The 16,646-nt window shown below is 47.0% G+C and overlaps 1 protein-coding gene across 7 annotated transcripts in view; it reads left to right on the forward strand.

Moving 5' to 3' along the window:
• The window catches only part of DOP1B (DOP1 leucine zipper like protein B), a 131,134-nt gene that overhangs the window by 61,491 nt on the left and 52,997 nt on the right, over positions 1-16,646 (forward strand). For all 7 annotated transcript variants that reach the window (XM_044948200.2, XM_044948202.2, XM_044948207.2 and 4 more), the window contains exons 12-15: positions 2,080-2,182; positions 3,374-3,565; positions 6,457-7,114; positions 9,756-10,027. In XM_044948200.2, the coding sequence (XP_044804135.2) occupies positions 2,080-2,182; positions 3,374-3,565; positions 6,457-7,114; positions 9,756-10,027 (1,225 nt within the window). The remainder of the gene's footprint in view (positions 1-2,079; positions 2,183-3,373; positions 3,566-6,456; positions 7,115-9,755; positions 10,028-16,646) is intronic.

The following is a 16,646-nucleotide window of genomic DNA, read 5'->3' on the forward strand; positions in this document are numbered from 1 at the left end:
CAGGTTTCTTTCCACTGTGCCGTTAGAGGCCTGATCTACTCAACAAGCTTGGTTTTGTGGCCCAGGGACTGGAGAGAGAGTGTTTTTCAAATCATCAGTCATCTTAAATTCGTACTGGAATCAGTGTATAACGGGTTCAGATGAAAGCGTTTGTGTTCTGAGCTGCTGTAATCAGCTTTCCCGTCACTTTCAATCTGGTGGATTGCACCGACTCCAAACTGGGGGGCAGTGGGGGGACTGCAAGCTTCCCCGCGGGGCCCTTTCTCAGATTTTCTGTAAAGGAGGATGGGTGTAATCTCTCATATCCAATTGTGTCCTGTGATTCATGCTATAAAACTTAACTCCCGTCACCTCCTTTGGAACATTCTGTGTTGTCACTCCACCTTCGGTACCTGCAGCTGTAATCAAAGTGTAACTTACTAAAGTTTGTCTCAGGCCGTCCCCTCCACATACCCCCAGGAAAAGCAGGCACATCCATCATGTAAGAGAGCCAGAGAGCAGAGATGCGATGGATCCCGTGTGATATAGCACAGCAGATCAGCAGTAGCTGAGACTGGAACCAGGCCTGCCTGCCTGACATCCCAGCTGTTCCTGCCGTGTCCTCTGCCGCCTCTGGTGCCAGACCCAGCAGGCGCTCCAATCTGTGATGAATAAATTACTTGCAATTGGATCCACAGGTGACAGTAAGGCCATGTTATACTGAGACCGGAGTGTGTTTTAGTCAGCTTAGTTCCATTTCAGAGTTACAAGGAACACTTTCTTTAAAAAAGAGAATTAACTGTGAAACATTTCAGGTACAGGAAAAGATGGGAAATAATGTCAGACACACATGAACCCATTGCTAAAAATTGTGGACAGTATTTGACCTTCGGTTTTCACATTTTTTTTTTTTAAGGAATAAAACGTTACCACCCAGAGCTAACCCCTTACCTTCCCAGCGGCTTCCCTTCTTTCATCCCAGCTTTAATCACTGTCCTGAAGTGCATGTCTGTCCCAGTGATGTCTATGCTTTTATAACAAATATAAAAAAAGTATCCAGTATAAAAACAACTATCCAGAAATAATACAGTCTGTTTTGCCTCTTCAAGTTTTACATCAATGGTATCAAATTGCATATAACTTTTCACCCATGTGTGTTTGGTTGGGAGGTGCAGGTCAAAGACCTCTGGAGATTTATCTGTATGGTAACATACACCCCTAGTCCGTTCACCTTGGGTACAGTCAGCCAGCGTGTGAATAAACCAGTTTCAGTCTTTTCATCGCTGCTGATAGTACCCTGGTGACCGCACTGATCCTGTCTCTTTATATGCAGACGTGGGGGGTCTCTTTAGAATAGGCACCTAGGAGCAGAATCTCCTCGATGTAGTGAATGCAGTTCTTCCATTTCTTACCCAGATAAACACTGAGATACCTAAGCGATCATTTACAGTGAAGAAAGTTAACTCAGGTCGAACTGTACTGTGATAGCAGGATAAATCCAAAATTACTGTTTTGAGAACCAGTATATTGACTTTTTAACTTAGGTATCCAGTTGCCTACTTATTGAAAAGGAAGTGTTGAGTTTGAGAATAAGATAAGCAGCTACCAGTAGAGTTCCCCAGTGGAGTAGCAGTTCTCTCTGGGAGCTGAGGGATTCTAAGCTCATGGGGATGATGTGGGGTGGGAGCAGGAGGGGGAGCTATCTCCGGTTGCTCCCACAGCAAGTCGAGCAGCTGTACTGCGTTCTGGAGCCAGGCTCCTTCCCTGGGAACATGCCTTTGGTTTGGGGCTGGGGACCTGGAATTGTTGCTGTTGACACTTTGAGATCAGCCAGGTATGGAATCCCATGGGGGCATGGACCACCCTCAGCTGCTATGATAAAGTTCAGGTCAGAGTCAACCTGTTTCGGAGATAATTGGATTCAAGACTTACTGACGCTTCTCTGTGTTAGATCGTTTTGGGCATCAAGGCTGAATTATTAGAACTACAGAAGCTGTCTTTCACTGTGGTTGAAATAGAATAAATTACTTTATTGGAAATCATAGGAATTGCTTGATAGTATTACAAGAGAGTAGTTTTTCTTTCCTGTGGTTCACGCAGACCCGTGAAGCGGAGTCCCTCTGTTGGGAGAAGCATCGGCCCTCCCCCGACAGTCTCAGAGCTCTGCACCCTCCTCATGTTCCTTCTGGACGTGATCCCCCTGGTAGGTCCTTTGCTCTCCAGAGGTGGCTCTATGCTGGCTGTCATCTGGATTCTTATTAGTGGTATTGGTCTTTTTCTAAACCTCATCTTACCGACAGGCTTCCCTTGTGTAGCTCAGTTGGTAAAGAATCTACCTGCAATGCAGGAGATCTGGCTTCGATCCCTGGGTCAGGAAGATCCCCTGGAGAAGGGACTGGCAACCTACTCCAGTATTCTTGCCTGGAGAATCCCCATGGACAGAAGAGCCTGGTGGGCTACAGTCCCTGGGGTCGCAAAGAGTCAGACACGACTTAGTGACTAAACCACCACCCCTGCCAGCATCTTACTGAAAAAGTGGTTGTGCATAGACACCACTTAATGTTTGTTTCAGCGTGGAAGATGTAGCTGAATGTGATCTCATATCTTTTAGGCCCTTGTGATATACGGAGTTATAACACTTCAGCCAGTGGTAAGTGGGCTGAGCCAAAGGTACGGAGACCAGATAAGGAGCTGGGTGGCATCCTTGGACAGCAGTTATTTAGAAATGAGTATCGTGATATATAGATAGATAGAATGAAAGTCGCTCAGTCACGTCTGACTCTTTGCGACCACATGGACTGTAGCCTGCCAGGCTCCTTTGTGCGTGGGATTCTCCATGCAAGAATGCTGGAGTGGGTAGCCTTTCCCTTCTCCAGGAGATCTTCCCAACCCAGGGATGCAATCCAGGTCTCCCGCATTGCAGGCAGATTCTTTACCAGTTGAGCCACCAGAGAAGGAATGTTATTTCTTTTTTTTAATTTATTAAAAGAAAATTTTGGTCCTGCTGCCCCAGCACCTTGGTTCTCTGACCAGAGATCAAACCCTCACCCCCTGCATTTGGAAGCATGGAGTTTTAACCACTGGACCCCCAGGGAAGTCCCAGAAAGTAAATATATTTCTTAAAAGTTACATCCTTGGCTAATTTTCTCCAAGGAAACAAATTCCCTTAATAGAGAAATGAATGTGGCAGTCATTTTCTGCTAGAAAGAGGGAAGGCACCTGAAAGGAGAGAAAAAATGTCCATGAATGTATTTAGATCAAGAAGAAATACTATTTTGTTTTCCGACTTGGAAACAAATGTGGAACAAACTTAGGCCCAGAAAATGCTTGCGTTTTCCAAGGCACTGCTTTCTGCTGATCACACACGAGTTAAACCCACATCTGTGTTTCACAGGAACTTTACTCGGAGGTGCAAACCCAGTACCTCCCACAGGTGCTTGGCTGCCTGCTGCAGCCTCTGGCCGAGGAGATGGAGATGCTGAGCTTACCTGAGCTCACGCACGCCCTAAGGACCTGTTTCAAAGTGCTCAGCAAGCTCCAAATGCCACCTTCCTACCTGGACACGGAGCCCACGAGTGGGAGCTTGGTACGTGTTGGGAAGAGCCGACATGGTTTTCCGGGCTAACGGGCTCTTGGGCCCCCCTGGATAGGAATAAAGACTAGAAGACATGTCGGTAATATCCAAAGCAGGCTTCTAAGACCCTCATACGCTTTGTGAAGCTTGTCGTGTTGAAGTAACTCCGTTCATTTCACCCTCTGCCCTACTGTCTTTCTGCTGAAGCCCACCACTAAGCTAATGATTTACACATAGCTCACCATCTTGACCTTTCTATGTATATGTTTGTATATGGGGAATTTTGCGCTTTTTTATTTTTTTATTTTTTACTCACTACAAGTGAGATAGTAGTCCCTGGGGCTGCAGTAAGGTGACAGAACAGCAGAAAGTCCCCGTCTCCCAGCTCTGGAGGGCAGATGTCCGAGGCTAAGGTGTCAGCAGGGTGGTTCCTTGTAGGCTGTGAGGGAGCGTCTGTTCTGTGCATTGCCCCGTCTTCTAGCGTTCCTGGCATTCCTTGACTTGTAGACCCGCTGCCCAATCTCAGCCTCCCCCTTCCCATATCTTCCCTGTGTGCATATCTGTGTGTGTCCAGATTTCATCTTTTTATAAGGACACCCATCATACTGGATTAGGACCCACCCTAATGACCTCATTTCACTTGATCATCTGCAAGGACCCTAATTCCAAATAAGATCACAGTCACAAATACTGGTGTTGGGGAGGCTTCAGCATTTTTTTTTTAGGAAACATAATTCAACCCATAACAGACATTATTTCTCTGATTTGCTTTGGTTTTCATCCAAACACTCCTTGGAGAGCATCTGTATCTGTGTACAGACAGAGATATCTTGCTGGTTTCTCATTTCTGCATGAGAGTCTATGATGTGGCTTTACAGTTTCTTCAACTACTCCCCTATCGAGGTTGTTTTTTTTCTTTTCCCCCAGTTATTTCTAGTTTTTTACTGCTACGGTGCCACTGTCAACATCTTCATGCAACCTGCTCTCAAGGCTGCCAGTGTCTCTGAGGAATCAGTTCCTAGAAATGGGAATCAAGCCCATTTCTTAATGTGAAGAGATGCTGGCAAATTGTCCTCCAAAAAGACAATAACAATACGGTTCCATGAGCAGTTTGAGGCCCATGGTCTTTGAATTATTTTTTAATTTTATGCTTTGTTTAGGGATTTGAAAGTTCTGCCCTTGAGATCCATTCGGTCCAGTGGCAGACAGGAACAGGCTAAAAACGGGAACCCTTCCTGAAAGGCGGGTGGCTTCCCTGGTGGCTCAGAGGGTAAAGCGTCTGCCTGCAGTGCAGGAGACCCGAGTTTGATCCCTGGGTCGGGAAGATCCCCTGGAGAAGGAAATGGCAACCCACTCCAGTACTCTTGCCTGGAAAACTCCATGGACGGAGGAGCCTGGTAGGCTACAGTCCATGGGATCGCAAAGAGTTGGACACGACTGAGTAACTTCACCTTATTCCTTTCCTGAAAGGAGAGCTGTGCGTGTTGGTTAGTGCTGGGAGGCAGGTGGGCTGCCCGTGGGGCTTGAAGCTCAGTTTGCAGACTAGTTACTGGTTCTTCCTTCACTCTCAAAACTAGTTTTTTTTTCCCCCTAGCTGTTAAAACTGTTGGAAAAATCCTCAAAAGGATGTAAGCTATAAAGTATAAGCATGTGTTGTGTACAAATATAAATAACAATGTTTCCAAATATTTGCATGATACTGTCTCATTCTTCCCCAGAGAGTGGGTCAGGTGCTGAAAAGTTTTCAGTTTAATGTAGTATTCCCTGAATAACAGTATATAAGAAGTTGATTCATTGAAGTGTCATCCTTCTGAAAAAGCCACAGAATGTATGTACACGTGTGTGTGCGCGTGTGAGTCATGTATGTGGTTAATACTCTGTTCTTGCTGTCTCCTCTTATTTCATTCCTTTATGCCTGTATTTTATGCTCAACCCAATTTCCTTATTCATATTCTTAAATGTCAGGAACTTTTTCTTTTTTCATTTCATTTTGCTTTCTTAAAATTTGGCTATCTCACGTTGGAGTATTGTGCTCAGTTGCTCAGTCGTGTCTGACTCTTTGCAACCCCATGGACTGTGGCCCACCAGGCTCCTCTCGGAGAAGGCGATGGCACCCCACTCCAGTACTCTTGCCTGGAAAATCCCATGGACGGAGGAGCCTGGTAGGCTGCAGTCTATGGGGTCACACAGAGTCGGACAGGACTGAGCGACTTCACTTTCACTTTTCACTTTCATGCACTGGGGAAGGAAATGGCAACCCACTCCAGTGTTCTTGCCTGGAGAATCCCAGGGACTGGGGAGCCTGGTGGGCTGCCGTCTATGGGGTCGCACAGAGTCAGACATGACTGAAGCGACTTAGCAGCATCAGGCTCCTCTGCCCACGGAATTCTCCAGGCAACGATACTGGAGGAGGGTGCTGTTTTCTCCTCCGGGGGATCTTCCCCACCTAGGGATCGAACCCGAGTCTCCTGCACTGGCAGTCAGATTTTTGATTACTAGCGCCCCCTGGGAAGCCCATGGTGGAGGAGAGCGGATGAACACTGTTGTCATAGTTTCAGGTACACAGCAGAGTGACTCAGCTGTACGTACACGTTGCGTCCTTTCTCCCCAGCTCCCTTCCCTCTCGTCCAGGCTGCCACGCAACACTGAGCAGCGTTCCCTGTGCTATACAGTAGGTCCCTGCTGGCAGAAACTGTTTTTAAATAACCTTTCTAGATTCTGAAGGGTCTAAATAAATAGTAAGAAGAGGGCTCTCGTGATACAAATGGAGATCCTCTTGGCGTAGAAAACTGGTCTCGAAAAATAGGGAGGATGCATTCGTAGCCTGATTCACTTGATGTTTGAACCCCTCGGTCTTACGAGATCCACAATACAAGATTCCATTTTTTTTTTTTTTTTTGCAGAGTCCAGTCAGAGGTGAAAACACCGAAGTGATTTCCGACACAGATGCCATGCCCGCTGGCGATGAAGATGCGCCCTTTCCCCCGCTGAAATCGGAAGACAGCGGCATCGGGCTGAGCGCCTCGTCGCCGGAGCTCTCGGAGCACTTGCGGGTGCCCCGGGTTTCCCCGGACAAAGACGACATCTGGAAGAAGGGCGGGAGCATGCAGAGGACGTTCCTTTGCATCCAGGAGCTGATCGCCAACTTTGCCCACAAGAACGTTTTCAGGGCGCAGCTGACGGCGTCCCGGGGAAACACCAAGTCTGTGGAGGAGCCTGCGGGTCCGCGGGATGAAGGTGGGAAGGGCTCGTGGGAGGCCCGGCACCTGGGCGGCGTGCCCCAGTTCAAGCAGATGCTCTCCGACCTCTTTATGGCCCGAGGGTCCCCCTTCAAGGCCAGGAGCGTGGAGCCGCCCTCACCCCCACCCCGCAGCCCCTGCCGCAAGAAGGACGAGGGGTGGGCCGTGGACCAGGTGGTCCTCGACCTGGGGGGCTCCCGGGAGGGCGTCCGGGAGGCCTTTGCGGCCGCCTGCCACCTGCTGCTGGACTGCGCCACCTTCCCCGTGTACCTGTCCGAGGAGGAGATGGAGCAGCTCTGTGAGGTCCTCTTCCAGCCTCCAGGTGAGGGGCACCGCGGGAATGTGCTGGGAGGGGTCGGGAGCCTTGGGTCCCTGAGGGTTATAGACAAGTTAACTTCACAGCCACTGAGAGGGCGCTGTCTGCCCACCCCCATTTTCCTTCCTTGTTTCGTAATTCCTGTGTACAGTTTGGGTTTGTCTTCACCAGACGGGAACCTAACGAAGCTCCACCTGTATCTTTACAATTTCTTCTTTTTTTTTTTTGGCTGCACCCCCTGGCATGCGGGATCTTCCCTGTATGTAGCTCAGACTGTAAAGAATCTGCCTCCAATGCAGAAGACCCAGGTTTGATCCTTGGGTCAGGATGATCCTCTGGAGAAGGGAATGGCAATCCACTCCAGTAGTCTTGCCTGGAGAATTCCCACGGACAGAGGAGCCTGGCGGGTCACAGTCCATGGGTTCTCAAAGAGTCGGGCATGACTGAGCAACTAACACTTCACTACAGGGCATGTGAGATCTTAGTTCCCCGACCAGGTATTGAACCCACACCCCCTGCAATGGAAGCACAAAGTCTTAACCCCTGAAACACCAAGGAAACCCCTGGGTCTGTATTTTTTAACCTTCGGGTGCCCAGCACAGCCTGTTAAAAAGTCTGAGACCTGTTACTAAAGCTTTATGTGTTAGTGTGCCAGGGCTCCCATAACAAAGTACCACCCACTGAATGGCTTAAACCACAGAAATGTGTTGTCGCACGGTCTGGAGGCCAGAAGTCTGAGGTCAGCGTGTTGGCAAGGCTGTACTCCCTCTGAAGGTGCTTCAGAAGGGTGTGTTCCGGCCTCTCCTCCAGCCTCTGGTGGTTCCCAGGCTTGTGGGAGCCTAGCCCTCATCTTTCCATAGCATTCTTCCCGTGTACGTGTCTGTGTTGAAATTTCCCTTCGGTAAGGTACCCACTGGACTTCCCAGGTGGTGCTAGTGGTAAAGAACCCGCCTGCCAATACAGGAGACAATAAGAAACATGGGTTCAATCCCTGGGTTGGAAAGATCCCCTGGAGAAGCATATGGCTGGCCACTCCAGTCTTCTTGCCTGGAGAATCCCATTGACAGAGGAGCCTGGCAGACTGCAGTCCATAGAGTTGCAAAGAGTCGGACACGACTGAAGCAACTGAGCACGAACGCACTCAGGGCACCCGTTATATTGGATTAGAGGCCCACCCACTCTTCTCTACCAGGGCCTCATTTTAACTAATTACATCTACGACCAATTTCCCAAGAGGGTCATTCTGAGGCCCTGCGGGTTTATAAACCTCAACATAAGAATTTCTATGAGGGCGTAGTTCAAACTGTTACTGGCAGCATGTTAAGCCTGGGCTGCCATAACAAAATACCATAGGCTGGGGGGCGCTTAAACCACAGAAAGGTATTTTCTCACAGTTCTGGGTCCAGAAGTTCGCAATCAGGGCGCCAGCATGGTTAGCGTCTGGTGAGAGCTCTTCCCTGCGTTACAGACTGCCACCTTCTCACCATGTGTTCACATCCTGGGACGTGTGTGGGGTGTGTAGGGGGTCTCTCTGGTGTCTTCTAATAAAGGCTCCAATCCCATCATGTCGGCCACCCCTCAGGACCTCATCTAGACCCAGTCACTCCCATAGGCACTCCCCTCCCCCCAAATACTGTTACCCTGGGGGCTTGGGGCGTTCACATGTGAATTTCAGGCACATGCAATTTCAGTTCACATGTTCACTGTAGGCAGTGAACACTTTAAAGAAAAAAGGATCAAGGGGAAGGTATAAGAGAAGAGTGATCAAGTTGGTAGGAGCTGAGGGCAAAGATTTCCCCTCTCATCATCACCTTTGTTAAACGTCCCATGCATTGTGTCTTGTGACTCCCAAGCTGCAGATGACAGTATACTTGGAAGAAATGCATTTAGCATTGATATCTTTGGTATATTTTTAGCCTCTTGTAAAGCTAATGCCATGTGCCCTACCACCAAGAGAACTTTGAAAACACGTTTTGAGCTCTGCACCAACAAATGTAACTTTTACTATATGTAAATTTTACAAGTATTTTAATTCAGATTTTACTGTGTTTACTTTGTGTGTGTGTGTGTGTGTGTGTGTGGCTGTACTGGGTCTTTGTTGTGGTGCATGGGCCCTTCATTGCCGCGAGAGGGCTCTCTCTAGTTGCGGCGAGCAGGGGCTACCCTCTAGTTGCAGCGAGCAGGCTTCTCATTGCGGTGGCATCTCTTGTTGCAGAGCACAGGCTCTAGGGCGTGAAGGCTTCAGTCGTTGTAGGGTACATACAGATTTAGTTGCCTCGAGGCGTGTGGGATCTTCCCAGACCAGGGATCCAGCCCGTGTCCCCTGCCCTGGTAGGCAGATCCTTAACCACTGGACCACAGGGAAAGTCCCATTTACAAAATTTTTTAAACCAGAGAAACGTGTTTTGAATCATCTCAAAGCCCCAAGAGTGACATTTGCAGAACTTGAACAGTCTGTTAGCACATGACTTTGGTCTCATCGGTCCCCCGGCCCTGAATGGGGACAGTGGAGCATGTCACTGCCAGAAGGTGATCACACTGCTGTGCAGGTGGCCTCCCGGACCTGAAGGTCTTAGAGTCCGCAGGCTGGTGAGCCAGTCTCGAGAGGTTTTTGTGTGTCTCCGTCCTCTGGTTGGCTTCCTTTCAGGAGCTGGCGATTCCAGTTTTCCACCTTGGCTGAAGTCCCTGATGACCATCTGCTGCTGTGTGACTGACTGCTACCTCCAGAATGTGGCCATCTCCACCCTACTCGAAGTGATCAACCACTCCCAGTCCCTCGCCCTCGTCATCGAAGACAAGATGAAACGCTATAAAAGCTCCGGACACAACCCATTTTTCGGCAAGCTGCAGATGGTGACGGTTCCTCCCATCGCTCCAGGAATACTGAAAGTCATTGCAGAGAAAACAGACTTCTATCAGGTATTTCCCACCGGGAAGAGGAAAGCTGGGACCCTGAGACCTTCTTCCCAGACTCTTTCTTTGAAGCTGTCCCTGAGGTTTTGGGGTTGGGGTGGGTGGATGTGTGTGTGTGTATGTGTGTATGCAGTCAGTTGCTCAGTCATGTCCAACTCTTTGCCAACCCCATGGTCTGTAACCCACCCAGGCTCCTCTGTCCATGGAATTCTCCAGGCAAGAATACTGGAGGGGGTTGCCATTCCCTTCTCCAGGGGATCTTCCCAACCCAGCGATCAAAACCATGTGTCTTGCATCTCCAGCATTGACAGGCAGATTCTCTACTGCTGCGCCACCTGGGAAGGCCTAAGGTTTTGGTAGTGGTGACAGAGTATGGTGCCTTGGGTAGCAGCCAGAGAGCGTGGCTGGAGACCTGGGCCTGCTTTGTCTGTCTCTAACCCCAGCTCCTGGCAGTTTCTGGCCCCACAGCAAGTGTTCAGTGATATTTGTGTTCAGCGTTAGGCTGACTGGACTCCATAAGTAAGAATTGTTAACTTACCCAAATACACAGAAAGAGAAACTTTGTCCCACTTTGTGAGATTTGAGGCTTTGAGGTTATTTAGCCTCAAGGATGGAGAAGGCAATGGCATCCCACTCCAGTACTCTTGCCTGGAAAATCCCATGGATGGAGGGGCCTGGTAGGCTGCAGTCCATGGGGTCGCCAAGAGTCGGACACAACTGAGCAACTTCACTTTCACTTTTCACTTTCATGCTTTGGAGAAGGAAATGGCAACCCACTCCAGTGTTCTTGCCTGGAGAATCCCAGGGACGGGGGAGCCTGGTGGGCTGCCGTCTATGGGGTCACACAGAGTTGGACACGACTGAAGTGACTTAGCAGCAGCAGCCTCAAGGAAAACTTCAGTTTCTCAGCCATGGCTGACTCTGCAACCCCATGGACTGCAGCACGCCAGGCCTCCCTGTCCATCACCAACTCCTGGAGTTTACTCCCAGAGTTGATGTTCATTGAGTCGGTGGTGCCCTCCCACCATCTCATCCTCTGTCATCCCCTTCTCCTCCTGCCTTCAGTCTTTCCCAGCATCAGGGTCTTTTCAAATGAGTCAGTTCTTCATGTTAGGTGGCCAAAGTATTGGAGTTTCAGCTTCAACATCAGTTCTTCCAATGAACATTCAGGACTGATCTCCTTTAGGATGGACTGGCTGGATCTCCTTGCAGTCCAAGGGACTCTCAAGAGTCTTCTCCAACACCACAGTTCAAAAGCATCAGTTCTTCAGTGCTCAGCTTTCTTTATAGTCTAGCTCTCACATCCATACATGACTACTGGAAAAACCGTAGCCTTGACTAGACGGACTTTTGTTGGCAAAGCAATGTCTCTGCTAAGAGCTTGTTCTAATTCATGTCCATTGAGTCGGTGATGCCCTCCAACCATCTCTTCCTCTTAGAAAAGCTTAGTATTTGTCAAATGTGAGAAAGATTGTTGCTGAAGATGGCGAGCAGGTGTTGTCCATCTTTCTTGGGGACAGAGTAAGAAAATAAGGTATTATAGGGCTCAATCAACTGCAAGAAGCTGAAAGCTATTCCAGCTAGCTCATGAAAAAAAACCAACAACAAACTGAGGTTTATTATAAAGATGGAGCCTGTGGAGGGCCAGGGTTGGGAGTGGAATGCCGCTGGCTCTCACAGGTCTCACCTGGGGAGCTGTCAGAGCCCAAGGCTGCTTCCTCTCCATGTCTCCCTGCCAGCCAGGACCTAACCTGCTTGTCACTCAACCTTCAGTCAGCCTCAGGACCCTCAAGCTTGGTTGTCAGAGCTAATGACACTGGCGTCTCTTTTTCACAGTCCTGAGCTCGCCTGTCAAGGCTCTTAAATGGGCAGTCAGCGGAGCACGCCTGGGTCAGGCGGCTTCTGCTGTCCAGTCAACCACAGCAGTGACCCAGGCCAGGATGGAGTGGTCGTGCAGTGTAGACAGGGACAGGACCACTCACCAGGGCCTGTAGGGGGAACCCATTTCCCTTGAGGGTAGGAGGGGCTCCAGGTGCCCTGCATACCGGAGACCCTGAGGAGGAGAGATTCTCGATGCTTTATGTGAAGTGCTGGAAGTAAACTCTCCTTTGAGGTCTTGATAGCCCATCCTCTGAACAGCTTTTGAAGTGGGCTGGCTTTTCACCTATTGGGTTGAACCCTCCTCAAGCAAGTCATGTAGCTGAAGCCATCTCCAGCTTGGTTCTGTCCCCCCGCCTTTTTTTTTTTTAAATTTATTTGGCTCTGCCGGGTCTTAGTTGCAGCATATAGGATCTACTTCCCTAACCACGGATCAAACCTGGGGTCCCCCTGCATTGGGAATGTGGAGGCTTAGCTACTGGACCACCAGGGAAGTTCTGTTCTTTTTTTTGTTAAGAGCATTATTTAAATATAATTCACCAATTTCAAGTTCACGATTCAGTGGTTTTTACTATATTCATAGAAATACACCATTTTCCTTGTTTTCTGTATGTGATTTCTTTTTTTTCCCACCTGTTTCCCCGTTTTTATTTTCTTTTTCATTAAGTGCTCTTTTCCAGCGTAATGTTTTAATCCCCTTAATGATTTTTTTCAATGTATTTTTGGAGTTGTTTTTTTTTAGTGGTTACTACTCTAAGGCTTACCATATCATATGCATCTTATCAGAATTGACTTCATTTCCATTCTGAATTCCTGTGAGTTGCAGAAACATTCCTGGCAGGCTACAATCCATGGGGTCGCAGAGAGTCAGGCATGACTGACTGACCCTTTTTCACCTCTTGAATAGCTCTGTTCCTCTTCCCTTTCTTGTGCTGTTGTTATTATGCATAGTACATCTAGGTATGTTATAAACTGAACAACATGTGGCTGCATAATCTTATGATATTTTAAGAACTTGGTAAAGGAAAGGAAAACAAGTATATATTCGTAGAGTTTGGTTGTTCAGTTGCTTAGTTGTGTCCGACTCTTTGTGATCCCATGGACTGCAGCATGCCAGGCTTCCCTGTCCTTCATAATCTCCCAGAATTTGCTCAAACTTGTGTCCACTGAATTGGTGATGCCATTCAACCATTTCATCCTCTGTCATGCCCTTTTCCTCCCACCTTCAATCTTTGCCAGCATCAGGGTCTTTTCCAATGAGTCGGCTCTTCTCATCAGGTGGCCAAAGTAGTGGAGCTTCAGCTTTAGCATCAGTCCTTCCAATGAATATTCAGGACTGGTCTCCTTTAGGATTGACTGGTTGGATCTCCTTGCTGTCCAAGGGACTCTCAAGAGTCTTCTCCAACCCCACAGTTCAAAAGCATCAATTCTTCAGTGCTCAGTTTTCTTTATAGTCCAGCTGTCATATCCATACATGACTACTGGAAAAACCATAACTTTGACTAGATGGACCTTTGTTAGCAAACTGACCTCTGTCTCTGCTTTTTAATATGCTGTCTAGGTTGGTCTTAGCTTTTCTTCCAAGGAACAAACATCTTTTAATTTCATGGCTGCAGTCACCATTGGCAATGATTTTGAAACCCAAGAAAAGAAAGTCTGTCACTGTTTCCATTGTTTCCCCATCTGTTTGCCATGAAGTGATAGGACTGGATGCCATGATCTTCGTTTTTTGAATTTTAAGCCATCTTTTTCACTCTCTTTCACCTTCATCAGGAGGCTCTTTAGTTCCTCTTCTCTTTCTGCCATGAGGGTGGTGTCATCCGCATACCTGAGGTTATTGATATTTCTCTTGGCAATCTTGATTCCAGCTTAAGGTTCATCCAGCCCGGCATTTTATATGATGTGCTCTGCATATAGGACTTCTCTGATGGCTCAGATGGTAAAGAATCTGCCTGAAATGCAGGAAACCCAGGTTCAATCCCTCAGTTGGGAAGATCCCCTGGAGGAAGGTATGACAACACACTCCAGTATTCTAGCCTAGAGAATTTTGTGGACAGAGGAGCCTGGCAGGCTACAGTCCATGGGATTGCAGAGGCAGACACAGCCTAGCGACTGATGCCTTCACACTCTGCATGTAAGTTAAATAAGCAAGGTGACAATATACAGCCTTGACATACTGCTTTCCAGATTTTGAACCAGTCTGTTGTTGCATGTCCCCCATTCTGGCTCTCTTCACTTGTGGGTTCAAGTTTACCTCTGGTGCTGTTTCTTTACTCCAGTCCACCTTTGCTTGTACTGTTGTAAAATACTTTTCCACAAGTGATGGGAACAGCAGTGCAGTGTGCACCTATTGTTTTACACAACTGGTTTTTAAAATTATTTGTAAGAAGAAAAGAGAAGGAATATGCATTCATGCTGTCTCTTTATAATTACATAATTACTTTTTCTGGTGCTCTTTGCTTTTTGTATGGATTCAGATAACTGTCTGGGGTCAATTATTTTCACCCTAAAGAACTTTTCCGTTAGTCTTGTAAAGTACAGCTGCTAGCAACAAAATCTGTTAGATTTTCTTTATCTAGAAATGTCTTTATTTTTCTTTCTTTTATATAAGATAGATTTATGGGATATAAGATCTTGTTTCTTTTTTTTGTGTCTTTCAACACATTGAATCAAAGAATAAGCCCACTTTAATCTTTTCCACATACACTTGATTATAAAATATTTAAAGCAGCACCTGTTTAATAATCCATAACAAATGCTCAGCTAAATGTTTGAGTGAACCTGCATTTGAATTAATTGTTTGAATATGTCATCCACCAGTCTTCTGGCTTCCCTTGTTTCTGATGAAAAGTTGGCTGTTACCTTACTAGAGTTTGCTTGTAAATTATCAAATCAGTTTTCTCTTGTTGCTTTCAAGATTTTCTCTGTCCTTTATCATTCCACTAGGATGTGTCTGGGTGTGGATCTCTTTGAATTTATCCTTCTTGGAATACATTGAGCTTCTTGGATATGTAGATTGAGGTTTTTCATCAAGTTTGGGAAGTTTTCAGCCCTTATTTCTTTAAATATTTTTCCGGCTCATTTCTTTCTCCTGGCCTGGCACTCCACATATGTGTATGCTGGTGCCCTTAATGGTGTTCTGAACGTTTCTCTAAAGCTCTATTCATTTTTCATTATTTTTTTCCTATATACTTCAGATTTCATGATTTTTATCAGTCTTTTTTCACTGACTGTTCTGCTAGTTCAAATAAACTGTTGAGCCCCCTTTAGGGAATTTTTCATTTGTTATTGTACTTTCAACTCCAGAGTTTCCTTTTTATAATAATTTCTGACTTCTTCTTGTTATCGTCTATCTGATGAGGCATTGTCATCATACTTTTTTTTTTTCTTCTTTGAACATGGTTTCCTTTAGTTATTCAAACACATGTGTAATGGCTCCTTTGAAGTCTTTGTTAAATCTGGTTCCTCTCTTGGCTTCTGCTGTCTGCTTCTTTAATCCCTGTGCGTGGGTCATATTTTCTTGTATCTTTGCCATGTCTTGTAACCTTTATTGAAGACTCAACATTTTAGACAATATATTGTTGTGACTTTGTATTCTGGCACCTCCCTCCAACTCCCACCAGTGACCTGATGCTATTGTTGTCTCTGTTGTTTGTTTAGTGACTTGACTGTTTTAGTTTGTTTCCCCTGCAGGGTGAGGCATTTGGTGCTGCTCCTTGGAGGCTGCTGCCTTAGGAATGTGCAGCCACTCTTGAGATGATGGTGATTTTAATAAGATTTTCATTGACTTTCCTTGATTTCTGTTAAACTGTGTTGGTATCACACCCAGATGTTAGGCTCCACTAATCACTGGATGATGGCTCTATGATTTTTAACAGTGCCCTGGGGCACAAATTACTGCACAGCCTGATCCAATTTATACTCTTGACTCAGGTAGGTTTTTTCTTTTAATGTTTATTTGTGTGTGTGTGTGTATATATAAATATATTATTTTTCTGGCTGTGTTGGGTCTTAGTTGTGGCATGCAGGATCTTTGTTGCAGCTGCAGGCTTAGTTGCCCTGTGGCATGTAGGACTTTTTACTTCCCTACCCCGGGATGAATCCATATCCCCTGCATTGGAAGGCAGATTCTTAACCACTGGGCCCCCAGGGAAGTCCCTGTCTCAAGTAGTTTTTTGAGGCCAGTCTTAGAGATTTGTTTTGACACAGGAGGATTTTTCCTAGCTCTCTGTGTCCCTGTTAGCTCAGTTGGTAAAGAAACCGCCTGCAATGCAGGAGACCCTGGTTCAATTCCTGGGTCGGGAAGACCCACTGGGGAAGTGACAGGATACCCACTCCAGTGTTCTTGGGCTTCCCTTGTGGCTCAGCTGGTAAAGATCCTCCTGCAATGTGAGAGTGAAAGTGAAGTCGCTCAGTCGTGTCCGACTCTTTGCGACCCCATGAACTGTAGCCTACCTACCAGGCTCCTCTGTCCATGGGATTTTCCAGGCAATACTACTAGAATGGATTGCCATTTCCTTCTCCAGGGGATCTTCCCAACCCAGGGATTGAACCCTGGTCTCCTGCATTGTAGACAGACACTTTACCGTCTGAGCCACCAGGGAAGCAATGTGGGAGACCTGGGTTCAATCCCTGGGTTGGGAAGATCCCCTGGAGAAGGGAAAGGCTACCCACTCCAGTATTCTAGCCTGGAGAATTCCATGGACTGTAGAGTCCATGGGGTCGCTGAGCAACTTTAATAAAATAC

The sequence above is a fragment of the Bubalus bubalis genome, chromosome 1 (assembly GCF_019923935.1).
Source record: "Bubalus bubalis isolate 160015118507 breed Murrah chromosome 1, NDDB_SH_1, whole genome shotgun sequence".
Lineage (NCBI taxonomy): Eukaryota > Metazoa > Chordata > Mammalia > Artiodactyla > Bovidae > Bubalus > Bubalus bubalis.